This window comes from Plectrocnemia conspersa, unplaced genomic scaffold (assembly GCF_051122295.1).
Source record: "Plectrocnemia conspersa isolate PC_06_02 unplaced genomic scaffold, ASM5112229v1 ptg000001l, whole genome shotgun sequence".
Classification (NCBI taxonomy): Eukaryota; Metazoa; Arthropoda; class Insecta; order Trichoptera; family Polycentropodidae; genus Plectrocnemia; species Plectrocnemia conspersa.
The window spans coordinates 24,152,501-24,174,780 of NW_028277165.1; the positions used below are offsets into that span (position 1 = coordinate 24,152,501).

General features: G+C 29.6%; 3 protein-coding genes across 7 annotated transcripts in view; 1 reads left to right on the top strand and 2 right to left on the bottom strand.

Moving 5' to 3' along the window:
• LOC148239304 (uncharacterized) overlaps positions 1–919 on the bottom strand; it is a 278,456-nt gene extending 277,537 nt beyond the window's left edge. Inside the window, exon 1 of the mRNA XM_088183149.1 lies at positions 1–919. This exon is cut by the window's left edge and continues 472 nt beyond it. The gene's annotated coding sequence lies outside the window, so the exon portion shown is untranslated.
• Positions 1–17,964, top strand: part of LOC148239309 (chymotrypsin-like elastase family member 2A) — a 21,641-nt gene extending 3,677 nt beyond the window's left edge. The window contains exons 1-7 of one of the 4 annotated variants that reach the window (XR_015809146.1): positions 7,107–8,715; positions 14,843–14,952; positions 15,018–15,124; positions 15,197–15,336; positions 15,400–16,112; positions 17,296–17,539; positions 17,592–17,964. Coding sequence is in view for 3 of the 4 variants with exons in the window: in XM_088183281.1 (XP_088039407.1) it covers positions 8,643–8,715; positions 14,843–14,952; positions 15,018–15,124; positions 15,197–15,336; positions 15,400–16,112; positions 17,296–17,460 (1,308 nt within the window). In the remaining variant the exon portion in view is untranslated. Of the gene's footprint in view, positions 1–3,069; positions 5,332–7,106; positions 8,716–14,842; positions 14,953–15,017; positions 15,125–15,196; positions 15,337–15,399; positions 16,113–17,295 lie in introns of those variants that run through there. The other 3 variants (XM_088183398.1, XM_088183281.1, XM_088183482.1) reach the window with 3 other exon arrangements.
• An 81-nt stretch (positions 17,965–18,045) lies between these two features.
• Positions 18,046–22,280, bottom strand: part of LOC148239310 (scavenger receptor class B member 1) — a 38,268-nt gene continuing 34,033 nt past the window's right edge. For both annotated transcript variants that reach the window (XM_088182505.1, XM_088182592.1), the window contains 7 exons: positions 22,096–22,240; positions 21,828–22,028; positions 21,631–21,758; positions 20,053–20,333; positions 19,734–19,852; positions 18,910–19,035; positions 18,046–18,837 (listed from right to left, as the gene is read on the bottom strand). In XM_088182505.1, coding sequence (XP_088038631.1) covers positions 18,589–18,837; positions 18,910–19,035; positions 19,734–19,852; positions 20,053–20,333; positions 21,631–21,758; positions 21,828–22,028; positions 22,096–22,240 — 1,249 coding nt within the window. In that variant the 3' untranslated portion in view covers positions 18,046–18,588. The remainder of the gene's footprint in view (positions 18,838–18,909; positions 19,036–19,733; positions 19,853–20,052; positions 20,334–21,630; positions 21,759–21,827; positions 22,029–22,095; positions 22,241–22,280) is intronic.

Consider the following 22,280-nt stretch of genomic DNA (forward strand, 5'->3'; position numbering starts at 1 on the left):
ATTTCATGCAATAATCCAATTGCTTTCGCTAAAGTCAACTTTGATTTCTCAAAGATTGAAACGGTGGGCGAGATAATAACGCACGAGCATATTCCGGAGCAAGAAACTGGATTATCCGTTCAATGTGAACATTTGAGATATAAACTTATTTTTTCCTGAAAGCAAATGTTTACGTTTAATTGACAACTCAGCGTAAAAATTTGGAGTGCATTGCTAATAAACTGCTGAAGAGAATACAGGGAATCTATAAGCCACCTGAGCGCATAATTTATTTTAAGAATGTATATATTTGGCTGCGTAGCGAATTTTTGTTTTTGTTGATATTTTACTCATAAATTGCCAGTTTATTTAATGCACATTTTGCGGTTCAATTGGTCGCAAATTAAAATTTCTTTGTACATTTAATTAAATTGTCAAATGCACAACTCGACGCCCTGGTTTATAAAAAAATATTATATGTATTTAATATGATACGATAATGCAGGCTTTGTTACTAGAAATTATATGATTATATTCACACAAACTGCTTTTTTGTTCATAATAAATGCCAAGGTAAACACGATTTTATTTAATATCTATACTTTTTGAGTATAATAATTAAATATTCAATCTCTTATTTTTCTCATCATATTTTTTGATGAGAAAAATAAGAGATAACTCTACGTTGTATTTACACACACAGAAAATTTACCTCAACATATTCTGATGATGGACAGGCATATTTATTGCAACTTTTTCTTTATGCGTATTAATGAAACGTGACTATTATTACTAATAAATTAGTTTCTGGTTCTATAAATTTTTATATTTAATCTACTGTCAATATTACAATTCTAACCACACAGATGATATGTAATAAATAAAAAATCTCCCGGCACTAACCGCAAAAACAGTTTTGTTTGCACCTCTCATGTGCATAGCGAGCTCTAAGTACTAGACTGGAAATTTAATTGAATGTAACTGTATGACTTACAAATGTTTAAAAAAAAACAAATGCTTCCCAAAATATATTTAATAGAATTAGCGTGCTTATAAATAAAAACAAAATTTTGTTTAATTGACAACGAATTAAACCAGTATTAATATACGTTGCTCGGTGTGGAGTAACAACAGTAATTCTATTTTTTAACTTGCAAGTAAACAAGTATATTTTTTAGAAATTTTAAATGCAAATCTAATTCAACTACAGCAGTTAACGTATTCTCTATACAAAATACAATATTAATTTAATTAAATACATAAGTGTAATATATAAATAAACCTTTTTATTAAATATATTTACGTATTTGCTTTTATATGACAACAAAGGAACAATGTATCGATTTTAAAACTTGGTATTTTAAATATTTTCTGCTCGAAGAAATCTCGAAGCTTTTTTTTATCAATTATTCGACCCAGATGAAATTTTGCGTGACTGCGATTCGCAATTATCAGTTCCGCGGGCATTTTCACTTTCTTCGCGAAATCGAAAAGTCAAAGAAAACGTATGTACGTATGCAATAAAATGAAATAAAACCAATAAATCACGAGAAAACAAATATACTACGTAAAAGAGCGAACACTCACGAAGCGTTGAAATTCTCGATAGTTGTATTTATGGCGTACTGAAGTTACTGAACGGAGACCATACACGTTCGTTATTATACGACGTGTAAATTATTAGCATATTAACGGCGAATGTTTTTACCTCTCGTATTTCATTGTTATTGATTTGGTACATTATTGTTGCAGAATTTATATAGATATTATATTTGATCGCTATTGCATATTAATTTAATTAATGTACGATGTACGAAGTTCAATGTAGTAATAATTAATAGATCATTATATTTAGCATGAATTAAGTGGCAATTATGTAACACGAGATGCAAATTAATTGTACATATGTAAGGTCAACGGCATAGTTTGTAAAATAATATAACATTTAAACAAATGTTATTGAAGTTATTATTAAAATAATAAGATAGTAAATTGGTTAAAATAATAATAAGGATAACTTAGATTAAATGATGTTAGATTATGGTGAAATTGTGTATTTATAAACCTAATGAAATTATTTTTTAAGTTCGAGTCAACTATATCTGTTGATCCAATCAACGTGGCAGAAAAATATTCTTTTTATGAAAGTTACTCAGGAAAGATATTGTAGAATAATTATTAATTACTTTGAATTAAACAGAAATTTGTACCGAGTTTCTAAAGCAGTAAATAAAAATCCTTCGTAAAGGTTGGAATTTGGGACTGCAATACCGGTAATATCGGCATTGAGGTAAAAATCGACCTTCGGTATTAACGGTACAAAATGAAATACCGGTAGTACCGAATATTTTTTTTCTCAAATCCGTACATTTATTTGCTTAAAAAGATATGTCATTAGAATGAGAAAAATTCATCTCATTTTGTGTTGATGTTGATTTAATCGACAACAATGCTTCAAATAGGCACTGTAAATTATTTGTTCTCTTGCCCGTCGATTAACATATTTTGATTAACATGTTGGTTTTCTTACACTACTCTCTGTAAGACTGACAGAAATTTCTTTCCCTAATTGTTGCGCCAATAACAAATTTACAATATCTTCAATAGATTCTAATGATTTATTGGAGTTGCGATGGTCCTTAGAATTCGTCGAGCCATTAAAAAATCTGCGAAAAATTTCTTTCCCCATTTTACATATTTCTGATAATAAAAAATAACTAAAGAAGTCATTTTTTTACTTGTGATAGATTCTGGATTTTGCAAATATTTAATTATTGACATCAATGTCTGATTTCTTCGATTACATTTTTCTCTAATTGCCTGTTGAAATTTCGAACTTAGCTTAATTAATCAATTAATATTTTTCAATTGTTTTAATAAAAAAATTCAAGCCCTTTCGGCTGTCAATAATAACCGTGAGACAATTGTCATTCAGAGCTGTTGCTACTTTACAAAAATAATATAAAAAAAACCTTTTTGGATTATCGAAAAAGAAAAATAGCCACAAATTTTTTGAATTCTTCCGATTTACATGCGTAATTTATTCTTATCAGAGCGGGTTCTTAGATCACCAAAGCAAAAATAAATCTGCCGGCCGGTTAGAGTAATTTAAAATCAATCTTTCGATCTTCCGAGAAAGTATGCATATTTTCAAACATCATTCACATTCGAAAATATTTCTTATCTGAGTGTCTTTTTTTATTTTATTACTTACACAAAATAAAGCGAATTCGAGTGCTTAAAATTTGTAAACAATTTTTTGCCATTCTCAGACCCCTATTAAGACCTTCCAATAAGTATGCATATTAGGCATGAACCTGTTTATTGCATATACAGTGTTATAAAAAGGGTAGTGGCTGTAATCCTTTTAAAAATATTCGTACAAATGTTGTTTTATATAATAAAAAATGCTTCATAAATTTCTTGATTTGACATTTTTCACGTCATATGAGGAGATCATTTCTGATCTTGTTGTTGCATTGAATGATAGGAAGACTGTTTGAGATTAATCCCCCCGTCTCTTACTTATAAAATAAAAATTATTATAGTCTTGAGCTATTTAAAAAAGCAAACATGTAGGAAAAATGTAGGTTTATAATTCAAGAATCTTATCAATTCCCATAACATGAACGTAGAATACCATTTAAAAGTACATTAAATAACTTGTCCAAGATGTTGAGGTCTTTTTATTTTGATTGTAATCAAAAGACATTTTCGAAATGTTTAAAGCTTGTGCTTATATAATTTTTGTCAATTTATAATTCCGACTAGTGCAAGGTTGCTTCATTGAAAGGAAAAACTGCTGCTGAATTCAACGCACTTGATTCTGTTTATAGCAATAATTATGGTGTATTGTGTCAAAATGTTGTTGTGAATTTAAAGTAGAAAAAAGTTATGTTTATAATGAAGAAAGGAGTGAAAGGCTATTTTTTGTCACTTACGTGCTTTTGTCCTTGACGTGCATATTAATGATCGATGTAGTTTTTGAACTGTTCTAAAGGTTTTTTTTAGAGGTTTTGAACTTAAAAAACACATAAAAATCGTGGTAATAGCATTGGTATTAGCTTTTATGCCATTAGTGCTTAAATATGATTTCGAGGTTATGGGTGCCGCGACTGGGTCGAATAAAGCGCAATCTGGAAGTCCAATTTTTGAGCAGCTGGGACCATATATCGGTAATAACGCGGCGAATGTTGGCTTCCAAGTTGTCCATCGTCTCTGGTTTATCGGCGTAAACTAGCGAACTCACATATCCTCACAGAAATAATCCAATAGTGTTAAATCACACGATCTTGGAGGTCCATTACGCGAAATTATGCGCTGTGTGACATGGTCCGCTGTCTTTTTGAAACCAAAGCTTTTCCACATTAATGCCATTCAATTGAGGAACGAAAAAGTCAGTAATCATGAATCTATAGTGCTCTCTGACTAGCATCATTCTTGAAGAATGATTCTACCAGCCCAAAAAGCACACTAAACACCTTATATTATACATTGCTAAACTTGTCAAATGCATTCAGATCCATGATTACTACGCTAAAAAATAAATCTTAAAATGAATTTGAAATTGATCCTTACTTTTTAATATCATATTATGCTAGCCTATTGACTAACTCCTGTGATGTTAAAGCTGTATATTTACAATAGTTATGTGGTAGTATATAAATACATCAAATTTACATTAATATGTGGACGCGAATCAAATAAAATGATTGTACGATTGTTATCATTAGCTTTTCTAAGTACCATTCTTTACAATAGAACGTCAAAATCACATTTCGGCAAATCAACGGCCACGAACGACATTCCCAAAAGTCGTCGCGTCTAATGATACGGAATTTTTCTCGCGAACATTATTTTACACGGCGATTTTCTTCACAAATATACTTTCACTTAATTCGTAACCTTGTTAACCTTGAGCGCATTGCTCTCCATGCCGAATTCCATTTCACTTCTGTGGCGCTAAAATAAAAGAAAAACGACCATAATCGCCGCAACTTGAAGAATTTGAGAAAGAAAGACGAAAAGTCGAAAAAAATGGATGAAAACTCCTTGCAGTATATCGGATATGATGACTATGATACTGCGGTGAATGTGCAATGTAGTTGCCGCATCGGTTGTAATTGACGCTGGCGATAATTAAGCGATTATAAAAATGGCGTAATCGTACCCGAGATCTTGATTATGAACCGCGTGTAAATATCGCACGTGTATGAGAGGAAAAGTGTGGAGAGAGATGGAGAGAGAAAGAGTGGGGAGGTACAGCAGCTCGCAGCGGCCACTCTCTCCGCTCCATCTCTGAACAATAGGTCGCCGTGTGAATGATAGTAATCATTTCACTCTCTACGTCAGGTATTTTCAATCTAAGTGTATGTCCAATACCTTATTACTTATAAAGGAAAAATCAAGGTGATTTTTATTTGGATTTCAATGACTAAAATGTAGATAGAATCACAAAAATATGAAATTTTTGAAAAAAATAATTTTTAGAATATAAAACAAATTGATACGGTGTTGTGACGGCGCATTTTTCTACACCTCGGATATGGATACAGACCTTATTAGACTGTATCCATATCCGAGGTGTAGTAAAATGCGCCGTCTAATTTTCAGCTTAGTCCAAGATAACCAGTGATATATGTATGTAGTCTGACTAATACTTAATAATACTGGATTCGAATCCATATGAACCCAAGTGTTTTTCAATTTCCATTATTTATGAGTGATTATATTATAATTATACTTTCGGTTGTCATCTATAGGGCGAGGCGGGTGATGGTGTTTGACCCCCCTTACATTTGCCTAGAAAAATGCACGTCATACAATGAAATATTATTTTTAATAAAATCGAAATATTAAAAAAAACGACTATTGACTGGCCAACTTCCCCCCCCCCCCACTGGAAAAACTGAAATTACGTCCCTGATTTTTTAAAAAAAAAAATTTTAACCAGAAATTTTCGGGTTATCTTTCAAAAGAAAATCTAAAAAAAACAGTTTCGAATCTATCCCAGTGAACCAGCAGATATATATTTTTACCAGTGAAAATATAATTTATCTGGCAGCTGCTAATGAAATTATATGATTTAAACTTTTCCATACATAGTAATATATACATTTACATACATATGTAGTTATCATTATTTATTTACACGCGATGTGTAAATGTTAAAATGAATGTGTATATACAAATACATCGCCAAAATATATTTCTACTAACGAAAATATAATTTAACTGATGAGTATTAGTTTAATTTAATTTAGATGCTGCTCTAAAATATCTATGCAATTCAATTTGACAGCTGCGAAACGTGCATTTGCTGTTCAAAACCAAACCCAATGAAAGTAAATTAATTATTAATTAATTAGTTCAATCTAGTTCAATCTTAGAACTATTGTATCATTAGGTCAAGTCCAAAATATTTATCTCATGCGAAAATAAGCGGAATAAAAAGTACAGATGTCGCATCTCGCATATTGTTTGTCTGTGTTTTAAAAATATGCTACCTTTCTATATCAATATTTCTATTATACATACTTGATTAATTAATTAATAGCAAATTAATAAATTATAGTAAAAAAAGTGTGTGTAAAAACTGCGATCGTAGAGTCTGCGGGCTACCGATTTGTGCTTCCCTGTCTAGGCCGGCTGGGCTGGGCGAGTGTTTGACGCCCGCGTGACACGGCTACAGCGGTGACATGCCTAGCGCCGCAACTGGCCGAGGCGCTCACGACCGACTGACGACTAACTCACGCGAAATTTTTAAAACGTGATTCTGCGTACGCGTCTGATGTTTACTATTGGCAAAAAAAATAATTTCATATAAATTATTAAACTTGACTGATTTTCCCATTTATCTGCCTTTGAAAATTGGAGATCCACAATATTTTCAACAATTTTAATTAGTAATTTACTTTATTTTTTTCTATAAGTTTGCAGCAATACTCGTTATTTTGAAAGCTTATATTATTTAATGTTACTGAAATTTACATGAATGGTGTCGACATAAATATTAAAAATTCACTTTTATTATCGAATAGCACAACTTTAGATTATTCTAAATTAAATACAAAATGTTTCTTAAGTTATATAGAATACCTACATATTATTACTATTTTATTCAGTAGTTCTGATGTGGTAACTAAGAAACTAACCGAAGTTTCAGTAAATATTTGGTCTTAGCCAAAACCTAAATTCTATTTTGATTTTGTCAATAGAGGAAAATCTTAATGTTATATAACCATATTAGAAGATTTCAGTAAGATTTTCCACCGTTTGCAAACATATCATAGGGCTTATCAAACATATAAGTTTGTTGAGCTGATAAAAGGGAAAAAATCACCTCACAATCTGTAACTATGCTATTAATATAGGAAATTTATATTGTGTCGGTTGGTCTCTAAATTAGTTTTAGTTATCACTCTTAGTATTTTTTGTGGTTACTTGTGATATAGCTATCATCAGAATTAATAAATAAAAAATAACATTTAAATTGAGTTTTTTGTGGCAGAAATCTTGTGGTACAATGTAATTATAAAATAAGTATAAAACTTCACTTTTCTTAAAATATGAATTTAGCTTAGAAGTAATAATTATTTAACTAAAGCTGCACATCATTAAAAAATGCTTATTATATATAGAAATTGTTAGGAAATGTCTTAGTTTATTATTATATTTTTCTTTAAAAGAAATCATGCGCTATTAATTTATTAACATCGACTTTAATTTGCCAGAAAGCCTAATACTCGTGACGAAAAGAATATTGAGTATATCCGGACATTAACAAATTTATGATTTTAAATTACTGACTGCTTGATATCCACTTCTCGTAAAGACGTGATCCTTCTTGACTTTCCTTTTCGAATACTACGTTCAAGAATGTAGGTACTTACATACGTACCTTATATATCCTGACGTCAACGACGTTGAAGGTAAATGCTACTTTTAAGTACATAAAAAATATCTAAAATTACATATATGACCAAACTTTCTGTAGCATAACACTAGACTAATTAGCGTGTAACGTGTTTATATAATAGATAAATATGAGCGCATACAAAACTTGTTTCATTTTAGAAACTTCACAAGTACATAAAAATGTCTTACGAAGATTTTTTTTGAAAGTTGAACTTTCAAAATATATTGTATATATAATTTTAATAGTGATTTTTATATATAAAATTACTAACAATACGAACCTTATTCAATATAACTATGTTGCATATTTTTTCTTCAAAAACAGTTCATAACACCTGACTCTTTGTACAGAATGATATTGTGAGTAGTTGCACCGAGTAAACGATGTTTTTATTCGTATAAAAAGCGAGTACGTTTATTTTTTTTATTACTATGTATTTACAAGTGGCGGCAACACTTCGAAGCGTTCCGCGCCATTTCTAAAACGGATATCCGCCGCGGCGGACGTCCATAGCGCTAAAATTCAAGTTTTAGCGTCTTAAAATTTTACAAAGAGTTAAACAGCAAAAAAAAATTGATACATATAAACAGTGTTACGTCACAATGAATGATGAATTAAATATATAACTAAAATATTGTGATATATATTAAATAAAATAAAAATATTTACATTAATAAAATAATACAGAAGTGAAATATGACTATAAAAAATCGATAATAATGTGATTTAGTGTTAATTGATAATAATGATTAAAATTGCATCCTGTGTATTATTATCGTTGATTTTGTGTTTTTGCGTTAATATCAATAATGCACACGGTAAGATATAATATTAATTGGTTATGGTAGATAGTATAATATAAGATGACACATCGTTTGCCCTTAAGTCACGGTTCTACGCCATATGTTAATCGAAATTAAATGTCAACTTTCTATCGCTATCATAAAGTAAATTATGTACCTAACTATAATAAAATAAATAAGACTTATTCGTAGATAATCTATCACAGTTTAATTAGTGAGAATTTAATCGAGTTGATAATCAAATTTGTACAAATGTAATGTAAATTATTATACTGCAAACTAATACTTTATTTAATTATAATCCTCTTAAATGGCACAGATTTCGCTTTCTTCAACAACTTATGGTATTTATATTTGTTTATGTATTATGGAAAAGCTCTACTATTTGAAAGTTGTATGAATTGGCTTTGTGAATCTTAACAAAAGATTTCTATTAGATTTTAATTAGACTGGTATTTTAATAGCTTGCTGTATGACTTCTGGTGATTAAAATTTGTATTTATTGGAATTTTACAAATAAATTTGTTCCATTAGTTTTAAAAATATTTTTTTTTCAAAATTTAGAAAGTATTAGTAAATAATTATTTTATTGAAATAAATAGTTCGATTTCTAATAAATTTGCTATAAAAACAAAAAGAAAATTTACCGATCTTTGCAAAATTATATATAGATTATGTTTATCTTTATATATCAATGGTTATTAATATCTCATTTTTTTTTTATAAGCTCTTATTATTTAAAGGACATTAATGCAAAAGCACCTTTTTTATCACACAATTTTTTCCTGGGAAAACAACTTTAAAGTGTGTTTTGTTATTATTTCTTTTTTTGTTTGACGTTATAAACGTATTGCTGAAACAGATTGGGTTTTTATGTAATAAAATATTTTCTTTGACTTTTGAATATATTAAATATACAATATTTACATATGTTTTCATACTATTGTATATCCATCTTTATAAAATTGGTTGATTCAAATAATTTTTTTAAAATTATACTATGTATTTTTCAATTTAATTCATGTCTGAGAGTCGGAATTAGTAGTTATTATTTAATTATATTACCATAAAAAATTAGGTTTTCCTAGATTTTTTTAAACTCACAGAATAATATCGTGGTGAATAATCAACAATTAAAAAAATTAAAAACAATAAAAATCATTTTATTGATATAAAATTATTTTGGTAAAATTTATTTTGGTTATGTATGTGGGTATTAATCACACACACACACATTTCTTAATGGTTTGCCAGTGTTTCACATACTACGAGTATGTACATATTTATATATATCCAGTATATATTAAATCAGTTAGATTATACATATATTGTATGCTTATATATATGGTTAATTTCCAGCTAAAATATCTGATGCTTTTTAATATGATTTGGCGTCAAGGATGCTCAGCTTGCTTATACGAAGTGCGTGTCACTTTACGCTATCTCATGTAAAAGTATTTACTGTTGGAGAGAATTCAAATAGTTTTTTTCAAAACAAATCTTCAAGAGAGAGTACTGGTCATATCTGTATTTGTATTCTAGTGCCTTTTTGCTAAGAGCGTCGGGAAACAATTTATTGTAATATCGGTGTTACGTCTAATTAATAAAATTGCTAAGGGGTAGTGTTGACAATCTGGCGATTTTCGGCGAGGTGAGGGTCGCGATCGCGTCCCTTAGTACTACCCTTCACGGCTAAAACGCCAGCAGTTGAGAACGCTCATATTGCACGAGCCATTCAGCTTCTTAACAAGCTGCCAAAAACAATGATGTTTTCGTCAACATCAATGAGAAACTGAAAAAAAATATTTGGAATGGTGCTCATCAATTTTTTTTTTAATATTTAATGCTATTATTACTGTGTGCTTAATTGCCATTATAATGGATCGGCAAAACTATCAAGCCATTATGTTTAGATTTGTAAAAAAAAATTGTAATAAATCAAGAAATTGCTGTAATTTTTGTTCATCATTATAACCAGCACAATTGGTCGGTGACTAATATCTGAAAGACTTGAGTTCGAATTCCATATGAACCCTAGTGTTTTTATTTTTTTATTTTATCTGAGAAGTCGGAATTGCTGATTATTATATATTATTATAATTTTGATCATCTTAGATTAGATTTTTATCGATTTTTTAATCTCACGAATGAATATCGTGATGATCAAGCTAGGTTGTAGATTTAATGTAATAAAAATTCACTAATAATGAATTATTTTAGCTCATATAAATTATTATATATGTTTAATAATAATAATAATAATAAATGCTTCAAAATGCAGCAAATAAAAAATATTGTTATAATGTGTTTATTTTAATATTTATTTTATTACAAATCTGATATCATGACAGGTTTAACCAATGTGTCATTATGGCCAGCTTAACATTATTTTACATATTACTATGTATAACCAAGTATGTTTTTTATGCTCCTTTAGTGTGAAAAATGCTTTATTTCACAAATTTGTGGAGGAAGTAGCTAAGACCAATTTAAACTTAATATTATTTTTTCGAAAAAATATTGACCCTTAAAAATATTGTGAGCTACTACATATTAAATATTTATTTAAATCTAAGATGTTACACACTGAATTTCAGCTTTATTTATTTTTTTGTAAAAATCTAAAAAGTAAAGTAATGCTGTCCCGAACATAAAACTATGCTTTTTCATTATAAATCAATTTACTTATGTTTTAATTTAATGACAACCAAACATCTTTGGTTGTCATATATTTTTTATTAACGAATATTGCCAAACGAGCTAACTTTATACTCGCATTCCAGACAAAGAATAGTAATTTTCTTGAGCAGCGATCGTCAAACGATCAACCGCAATCTTATTAAAATTAATTTTGGTATTAAAACGTACAATAATAACTAATAACTAAAAAAAATAGTTTAAATAGTATGCGTTTTAATGTTCCCTTTAATTAAAATAACAGTTCTTAAAAATATCAAAAAAATAGTTGAAGATAGCATTTTTATTAAAATCTACATAAAAAAAACTTTGTCGCGTGTCATAGCCGCCGTAGGAGTAATTATGGCCAACTTGATATATTATTCGCACCGCTATAACAACAAATCATGCAATTGCATATTCATCTTGTAAGCATCTATAATATAACAACCGGCGGCTTTTACCGCCTCGAAAGTGAAAGTGAAATAAGTTCGATAGTAGCTGCCACCGGCGCTTATATCATTTTTTTTTCTAAGCCGAAGCGCACGTCAGAAGAGCATTATCGGCCATTGTCCGGCTCCGCTCTGTTGTCTATGGTCGTTTTTATTAATTTCCGTTCGATTTCACTCAACTTCATAAACAACAATGTCGTTCGGTCACAATAAAAAAATATTTAAGTAATTCAATAACGTATATAAACATACTTACAGTGTATAACAATAAAATGTAATGAAATCCCTCAGATTTAATTTCAGTTTGAAAGCGAATCGAAGGGGGGAAATTGACCGTCGTGACGCACGACAGATTTTTAAGGGAAATTTCACGGAACTGTGTAAATACTGCAGAGATTTCTTTGAAAGTCTAACCGATCGATTTTTGACGATCGTGCGGTTGAAGGTCATTTTTTTTATATAAATGGAATATTGACTGATTGATTTTACGATGAAGTACGGCGCTAATCTGACTCCCTGACTAAAGTTTATTTTTTATACTAATCGATTGTTCGCCTCGTTTTCAATTCATAAATATTGTTACTTAATGTTTTATAAAGCAAATCTTATTTTTTTAATATTTTCTATAAGTTAAAAAATATTTTTTTAATATTATAGGATTGTTTATCGTTAACGATTTTTTTAATTTCAACACCATATTAGTTATAAAATTACACAAATAAGAATACAGCTCCTCATAGCTGTATTCGAAAACATTATTGTGCTCAGCAAGCTCGTTGAAAAACTGAATGGCTCGAACGAGATTAAAAACTCACAGCCGAAAGTTACCGAGCATTGACGGGTTGTCGACACCACCCCCTAGTTTCTTTAAAAAGTGCTTTATTAAGTAGACGCTACGCCAAGAATGCATTGAATTGTATTCCACCACTCCTAGCTAAAGTCAATACAATATAAATACGGATACGACCTGACCTTTTCAAAAAAAATCTTTAAATTCTCTTTAACAACAAGGACTACTTCGCTTGAATCAAATTCCAGAAAATGGATCCATATATTAATATCATACATAGGTACTATATATACATATTTATCTTTGCAATGTTTCTCACATATCATTTAATTCCGAACCGGATAACCTTGGAATTGTTAATGTATCCCAATAATGTTAATTTCTAAAAGATTAAAAAAATATATAAAAAAATAGTAGTTAAAAAATTGCATCAATTCGAGTGTCAGCGTTCCATTCGTGGACTATTTCTATATTTTATATGAATTCAAAATTATTATGAAAACTTATACATATATTGATAGATAATCCTATATTTAATGAAATCTGTGTTTATTTACAATTTTTCAGTCGTGCGCTTTAGAGGCGTAAACCCAAACTTGCCATCTCTTTCTCAATTATGAATAATGATAAAATGTATAGCTCTCGAACTGACTGTGTTAACGCAAATAAGAGTATAGAAAGTGGGTGCTTTTGAAGGCAATGCTCCGCTCCTTTTATTTCTTGTATGTATAAAAAAGGGCTAAAGGAACTTGTACCTGAAATACATCAGTAAATATAATACATCTCAAACAACTCTTTTAGTTCAGATTCGTTATTTGAGGTACGTTTTCACCTTTTTTATGAATATATTCTTGCTATGATTCCCCCCCCCCCTCTCTCGGAAGGCCTGCCCAAAAGACCTAGATTCGAATCCCATATTAATCTTCGTATTTTTCATATTGTCTGTGAGATCCTAGTAATGATTATTTAATACTAATAAGTTTAATAGATAATCACAGATAAGAGCTACTTTAGTTCATTATGAGAGATTTACAAATTACAACCCACTTTGTCTTACATTAATTACCTATATTTCTTATCATCACCGGTTAAAAATTCATAGATTAGATACATATGTATCTGTAGTTATATTATTATATGAAAGACTTCAGAACATGACATTTTGAGCTATTGAACCTTTTGGTATTTTAGTATGTGTGATTGAATACAAATTAGTTCCGTCACGCGAAAGTGTCAGACGACATAGAGCGATGTCACAAAATTAATCTAAGTTTTCTTTCCTTTGAAGCATTTCGACGACTCATTAAAAGGTTGGCCTCGAATGAACAAACGTGAAAATCGTTTTCCTTTTTCGGCAAAACTCTCTAAATGAACGTGCCAGAACAAAAAAAGACTGTATGTCACTGCCATTGTAAAGACATACGAGTTCGACGTTTGAAATAGTAATTCAGTGGACTAAATTAACTCGAAACAACGAGGCAGGCATAAAACGAGCTTTAGTGATACTTTACTTTAACGATTCGTTACAATTTAACGCTGCGGCCGTTACGCTTGAGCACTTTAAGAAAGCCGTAACGATTTGAGTATCTTCGATGGATATTATGTTTCTGAACTGTTGAAAACGTTACAGATTTGCTTTAGATGCGTTGAGTTTTATGAAAATGATATACTTTCACGACAACGAGAATATGTACATAAATGTTCAATACAATCTTGCTATGTATATGATGGACTCAATTTCTTGTCGAATATAATCTTGGATTGATAGAAAACACTCGAGTTTTTAAGATATTATATAAATAAGTTAATTGGGTTAAATACGTAGGGACCGGTTAAAATCACTTCAGATAATTATAAAATCAGAACAAATCTTCAGCGACACGCGTGCACTCCAAAAAGCAACTGAAGACACACTGCATCGGCAGTGGGAGAGGTTCTAGATGTAGGTCTAAGAATGTAAGTACAAGAAGTAGGAGCAAATCATTAACTTATGTGTTTGATTTGGAGTATCAAAAAATATGTTTAATCATGTAAAAGTGAGAGATAAGTGTATATTATATTGTATAATGTAATAGATAGATTATCTAGTGAAAGCCAGTTTATTATATAAATCTATTATTTCGGTGATAGTATCACGTAATAAAATCAAGCGATTTAACTATTTATTATATCAAATTACTGATTCAACCCATGTGATTTTTATTAACTCTCTTATTGTTTGAAGAATGTGGTATTCCTATTAGAAGACATTACAGACATCCCCGTAATGAGGTAGCTAGTTCTGTGAGAATAATCAAAGGACGTGAATCTCGCAGAGGAGCATGGCCGTGGCAGGTGAAGTAATACCAAAATATGCTATATAAATTTAACATAATCAAATTATTTTATATTCAAAACAGGTGTCATTGCAACTCTTACATCCAAAGTATGGATTCATCGGTCACTGGTGCGGAGGAGTATTGATTCATCCACTGTGGATACTCACTGCGGCTCATTGCATCAATAAGTAATTGTTGTTATTAAAAAATATTATCAATCAATCGATTGTGTTATGATAACCACATGATTTTGAAACCAGTGAACTGTTCAATTTGCCTGTGGCTGCTTTATGGACTGCCGTTTTGGGAGAATGGGATAGATCAGAGCAGAGTGGATCTTATGTACCTGTAGAAAAAATTATATTGCACTCACGCTATCACCATTATCAGCATGATATTGGTAAAGTAATAATATTATGTATGTGTATATAGTTTATAATGATGGTCTATTATTTAATTACAGCGCTGATGAAGCTCTCAAAATCGTCCGATATTAGTTCGAGGAGTAAAATAAGGATTATATGCCTCCCGGAGAGCAATAGAGCGCAACCTGTACAAAAGAATAACTTTAAAATATCGCAACTGTTTTCAAAGCCGAAACAGAATTTCAAATCAGAAGATAGGACAAAAGTAACCAATAGCTTTTTGGATCAGATCAATAATTTCACTAGATCGGTGATAAATAATTTATTGAACAATAAGCCTAAGAATTTAAAGTACAATATTAGAGTTGCAATTAACGATACTGAAGATCGGAGTAAGTCGCAAATAAACAGGAGGAACAGCAACTCTAAAATATATACGATGAGTAGAAGAAATTCTGGACGAAGATCCGACATGTACGTCAATAACGTCTTAATTCCGAAAGACGTTCCAAAAGTTGATAGTGTCGGTGACAGTTTGAGGAATAATGCTAAAAAGTTGCACTTTGAAAGCGACGATTTGTACGATAACACAAATATTGATTCCAATAATAACATTGACGATTCTAGTGAATGTTTTGTGACCGGTTGGGGCAGATCTCAGACGAATGGCTCTTTAACCGATACTTTATTGGAGGCTTCTGTTCCTCAATTGCCTATCGAGTCATGTATGGGAAAGTATCCTGAAAACTTACCACTACGAGCTGGACATTTGTGTGCCGGTAACACAGATGGTAGTAGTGGGACATGTGTGGTATGTATTTCAAATAAATTTGTGTATATGAAATAGTATAATCTAAACTACACTCTGCTTGCTCTAAAATATATTACAAACCATATTGATTACATTCCATTTAGTTTAAATGTTGAATCATTCCTCTTTACTACTTTATTTATTCACCAGCGAATGTTTACGTTAATGTTGCATATCTAGCAATAGAGGGTTAAGGACTTGAAAAGTCTGTTAAGTTACACCAGCATGATTGACCAGTGGTATAAATCTTTGACTAATACCTCAAAGACCTGGGTTTGAATCCCATATAAAATTTAAGGACGGAATAGCGTAGTCCGTAACGTCTCAGACTAGTAACTCTGATGTTGCGGGATCGAGCTCCGGCAGCGGCACTCGAATTTTTATTTATAAAAATTGCGTTATTATAAAAAAACACACAAGCAGTGACATCTATTGGTTATAAATTATATTTCAAGTAATTTATCATTTTTAGTATAAATGTCACCAATTCCCAAACTTTCAGTCTGGTGATTAATACTTACTTGTAGATATTTATTATATCTGCTTGACTTACTCAGTTGGTACAGATTTACCCTTCAATATTTATACTTGAAGGAATACGGGTATTATCCGTTCTTGTTTCCAAGTGCTTTTAAATTCTGTGAGCGCTGGGATACGTTTCTTTGTTAAGCCGCAGAAGTGCTTATATAATTAAACACTTCTGGAAATTACTCAAAAGCATCGTAGACAGCCCTTCGGTGCTCGACCAGATACAAATGTGGTTACAGTTCTCAGTCGCGTCCACTGTTCTTGCCTGCAAAGTCTAGAACAGGAGCACTTGCCAACTCTTCTCTGGCAAAGACCGTTTGTCTACTCAATACTGTGCAAAAAAGGTTTTGACATTTTCTCGTGCACATATGAGGTTTTGGCTCAATTCGTGTGGGACAATGCAGTGATTTGTGTCTGTTCTTTTATCTTGTTTTTGTGTTTTTAATTTAATATGTATATATGTGTGTTTGTGTGTGTGCGTATATGAATTTGTATGTATGCACATATGTATATATTTGTATGTATTTTAAAATTGAAATATATTTTATACTTTTGGCAGTTGTGACGCATTTGGTCACGATGGTCATAATTATAATAAATAAATAAATAAATGTTACAATAGAAAATTTACAATAATTATGATGTCTATTTTTAGGGAGATTCTGGTGGTCCTCTGCAATGCTTTGGTGAAGATGGACGCTGGGTTTTAAAAGGCATCACTTCATTTGGATCAGGTTGTGCTCGACCAGGAATTCCTGATGTTTACACACATGTACCACACTACGTGCTATGGATTAATAATGTGATATCAAATAATTGATCGGCTTAGTATCTTGCTTAATTGTATATATTTTATATTCTTTGAAAATTTTTTTATATATGTTTTTTGAGTAACCGAATAAAAATTCTCTATTCACATTTAGTTTTTAGATGTACTATTTAGGGAAAAACTAAATGTTCTCTTTCAAAGCAAAGTGAATTTTTGTTGTTAAAAAAATGTTTTGCATAACATAATTTCACTTAAAAAGGTAAATGTACCGTGCTAAAAAATATTGTATGTAAATATTTAATACAATCGTTCAATTTTAAATACATTTTGGTAGTTTTTTACTGAAAACTAAATAATATTAAATCAAGATTTATATGAAAAATTTAGAATTAGATGCTATGTATATGTTTGTATTAAATAAGATTTTAAACACCATGTAAATATAGATAAGACTATTGATTTTTATTGTTGTATATAGAGTTAATTGAATATGCTGTGATGTTTGTTAATAAATTATTAAATGTTAAATATACTGGATTAAATAAAATTTGTTCCTAAGAGTACTATTACTAATAATAAATAATAATATTAAAATAATTTATAAAATACATTTATTAATCTTTTAATAGTTTCACTGAGCAATACAAGATATAAAAATACAAAATATGATAGAAATCATCAGAATTACCAAAAGGTTTACATTTATTTATTAAATATTATTTAATAAGACTTTTGGTAAGACAGCTTACAATATTGTTTTTAAAATATAATTATGATTATAAAGTAATAAATATTTTATTGAAAATTCATATCATTATCTATTTTTTTAAATTCTACTCGTCATATAACTACAAAAAATTTAATTTCGATTTTTTGGCAAATAAACGCATTTAATTTTGTACACAGGATTTCATAACAAAATATTTCACTTTTTCATTGCACTCGCACTCAAACAATTTTATACTCTAATAACACACTTTTATCACATTTGGATTTAGCTAAAAATAATTAAAAAAATCATATCGATCGTGTGAAGAATCGTATGTAGATATTTACAAAATAATTAACAATTACATTTTTATCATATTTATAGCCACATATACCGCGTATACATGTAAAATATTACTAGACTTATTCCATTGCGGAACATATGTATATCTTAAACAAAACATTGCACCACTAATGTTTATAAATGAAATCTTGTCTCATCGTTGTGTCCGACATTGCCACTTGGATGTACTTCAAAGCGTGTTGTGCTGCCCTTTTATCGTCTTTGGACGACAGCAACAGATATAAAATAGTCTTATATATAAATATTGATAAACCAATTGCTAAAAATCCCCACGCGATTACTTGTTGAGCCACTGGTAAGTATTTGAACGCCATAACCATCTTCAATTGCAGATTATCAGGCAATCCATCTACGTACTACAATAAAAATATATAAAATATTAGAATCAATTATTATTAATTTTACATTGTTTTTAAAAAGACACTCACCCCATCCATCCATAAAATGGGTATCACCATATTGCTGAACGGTTTCATACCTGACATGAAATCAATGTTGTTGATAACCATATTTATTTGTGTTTTGGTAGACAATTGTATTGGCATTCCAATGTCCTGTTAACATTTGATTAATTTATAATACATAATATGACATAATTATATTTAATTTGAATAGTATAAAAGCAACGTTAGCATTTTAATTTCATTGTTAAATTTATCATATTTTTAGACAGCCCATTTAAAAAAATATTAGACCCTTTCATGAAAATCTGTATGAAAAAGATCATTTGTGGAAAAGGTACTCAGTGTTTATTCTAATTTTCATAAAGATGCCATTTCACAACACGACAAAAACAATCTTATATTATAATCAAGTTCATTAATAATAAGTGTAAGGCAAATAAAATGCTTGGGAGATAATTCAGACAGGATGAAAAAGCAAAATATTTTCCCTGACTTCATTGCCATTAATGAATTATTAGTATATACATATATAATTGTTTCTGTGCACTCATAAACCTGTACTGTTTCGCTTTGTGCAAAATTAAATATGTTATTTCTTCTTATAATTATCATAATTGAAAATAATTTTGTATTAATTTTATGCCTATCTAAAGCAAACTTTTATAAATTTTTAGCGTTGTTCAAGAGATGTCACTAGAAAAAATATATTTAAAATTATGCTTTAAAAAAATAACAGAAGCTATTGCTTATAATTTTTGATACTTTAATGCTTTTTCAATTGTTCTGATTTATTATTTTTGTAATAGGATATGACTGCTTCTATTTTATATATATTTAATTACACTTACCGGCTGAATTATCACAAAAGACGTATGTTTTTCAGGATCAGGTTTCAACCCAACTATCCTATCAAGTAATGATTCATTAGCATGCAGGAAATGTGGAAAAGACATTGCAATATTCAAACCTGCAAAAAAATATATAAAAATAAATATTTTTACATTCATAAATACAATATGCCTCGTTATATATCAAAAAATATTATGATAGTGACCCACATCATCATAATTCACAAAAAAGTCAAATTTTTGTAGCAATATTCTAAAATCACTTAATGCATTTGATATACAACGCCATATACGTATATTAACTTCATATATTGCATACCATAATAGCACGGTGTTAAGTCTGATAAGCCATCAGGAAGACATTTGTTCTTGGGGCAATAGCAAACATTATCTGGATTACTGCATTTGAGTTCATCTTCCGAAATCTCGTATCTGTATCCACGCAATCCCATATCTAAATCGACTGTTTTTGAATAAAATGCGTTTAGAGGACGGCAAAACGACTTTTTGTACAATCTCAATGAAGTGTTTTCTTTCAAGCCGCTGGGAAAGATTAGTCCTTCGAATGTTCCTTTTAACGTATTGCACGGTAATGCATTGCTAAAATATTTTAAAAACAATTAGTATAATATATTTTATATCTAAAACAGAGAGCTTGCAGTCTATTCATAATTAATGTACATATGTATATTTTATAAAATGTTAGCTAATCTTTAAACCATTAAGATGAAAAGCGTTAATTGTTACTAAATATATTTAAAAATAAATAAATAAAGTAATTTGGAGTACACAAAAAATTGCAAATTTTTATAATACTATACACAGCAAAAGTCCATTTAAATTAAATAAAAATTATAAAAAACGCCTAATATGTATTAAAAAATAAAACAACATTTTTTATAAATAACTAAATAAAAATTTGGCCGCTCAGCGTAAATTTTTTTAAGATAGACCGCAAGCGTATTGATTATATATTTTTAATTACTAATAAAGTTACAGTTTAATAATTATTATAATAAACATATCTACTTGTGTATATATAATAACAATATATACTAAAAAAATATATAAAACGCTTTTAAGCAAAAAAAATATATAAACGTATCTCCTCAATGTTGAAAAAACTCCTCTATGAAAATTTGACAGTTCTTAGAAAAAAAAAAATGTTATTAATCGATTACTATAAATTACTTTTATGGGACATTAATGTAAATTTAAATTCCAAGTATTTTAGTGCAGATTGTTTAACGCAAAAGTGCCATAAAATTTAATATTACGTCGCCGATATATACCATTTACGCAATGTAATAATTGGTATTTTTAATAAAAAGAACTATAAAGACTATAGTGTTTATTATTTAATTACTAAAATACTAAAAACCGGTGACGTGGAATTTAATTTATGCCACTTTTGCATAAAAAATCTGAAATTCGTGAATTGCTAGATTAATAACTCTATGGATACAATTTCCGCGACTTAAGCATTTAAATATATTTAATATAAGATTTATTTAAAATAAATATAAGCTAAGGGAGAAAAAAGAGTTCAACCATTTATGTGGCAAAGTAAATTTTTGAATACGTAATTGATAAGAAGCACATTAATAATAGCCATTCAAGTGATAATAATTTGAAACGCTTCTTCATACTCTATATACCTTAATAGTATTGTAATATTATTACGTAGCGTTAGTGAGTTTTCGTGAGAGATGTAGTTCTTAGCAATACGGTCGTGAAGCTACTGAGCCCCGTAAGTGGCTCGTGGCATTAGAAAGGTTAAATTAATAACATACACTTCACTGATTATCTAGCGTTGTTACAATATCTACTATTTATTGATTATTACCAAGTTAATAATACTTAAGATAATTATATATGTAAGTGCAGAAATATATACCTATCGTTTATTTCATTAAAACCCCATTGCTTAAGACCTGGTGAGCCATTCCAAAACTGTATTGAATAATATTCTTCACTGGTTTCATTTAAATTGATCGTTACAGCGCTCGTCTTATCAGCATACACCTAAATTTTTGCAATAAAAATATTTTAAACAGTACTCTCTAAATTTCAAAAAAAAATATTAATAATTACCCTGTCTAATATTCCGAACTTTTCAAAATCAATCCAATTGGGAAGAAAGCCAGCTAGCAATCGCACCATTGGGTCTTCGTAACCCCACATGAACTCATCCACAGTCATGTTTAGAAGCGGTTTCGAACCTAAACCCCATAATAAAGACTTCACTGAAAATTTTTTCCACCCGGGCGCATCTGACACTATCGACAGTAAACCCTAAAATTATAAAAAAATAAATAATTTCTTACAAAAATAATTATATATAATCATTATTTTTATTTACCAAGAGTGGTATGTTTGGAATAATAATTCTATCTACACGAGGATCGCCTATTGATTTTTCTAATATCAACTCAGACGATAAACTAGGAATGTACGTCATCGTTTTGTTCTCATTGTAAGTTATGTTCTTATTTGCTCGTGTCTCTCTAAAATAACAGCAACATTTAACTTTAGTATTTTTAAAAT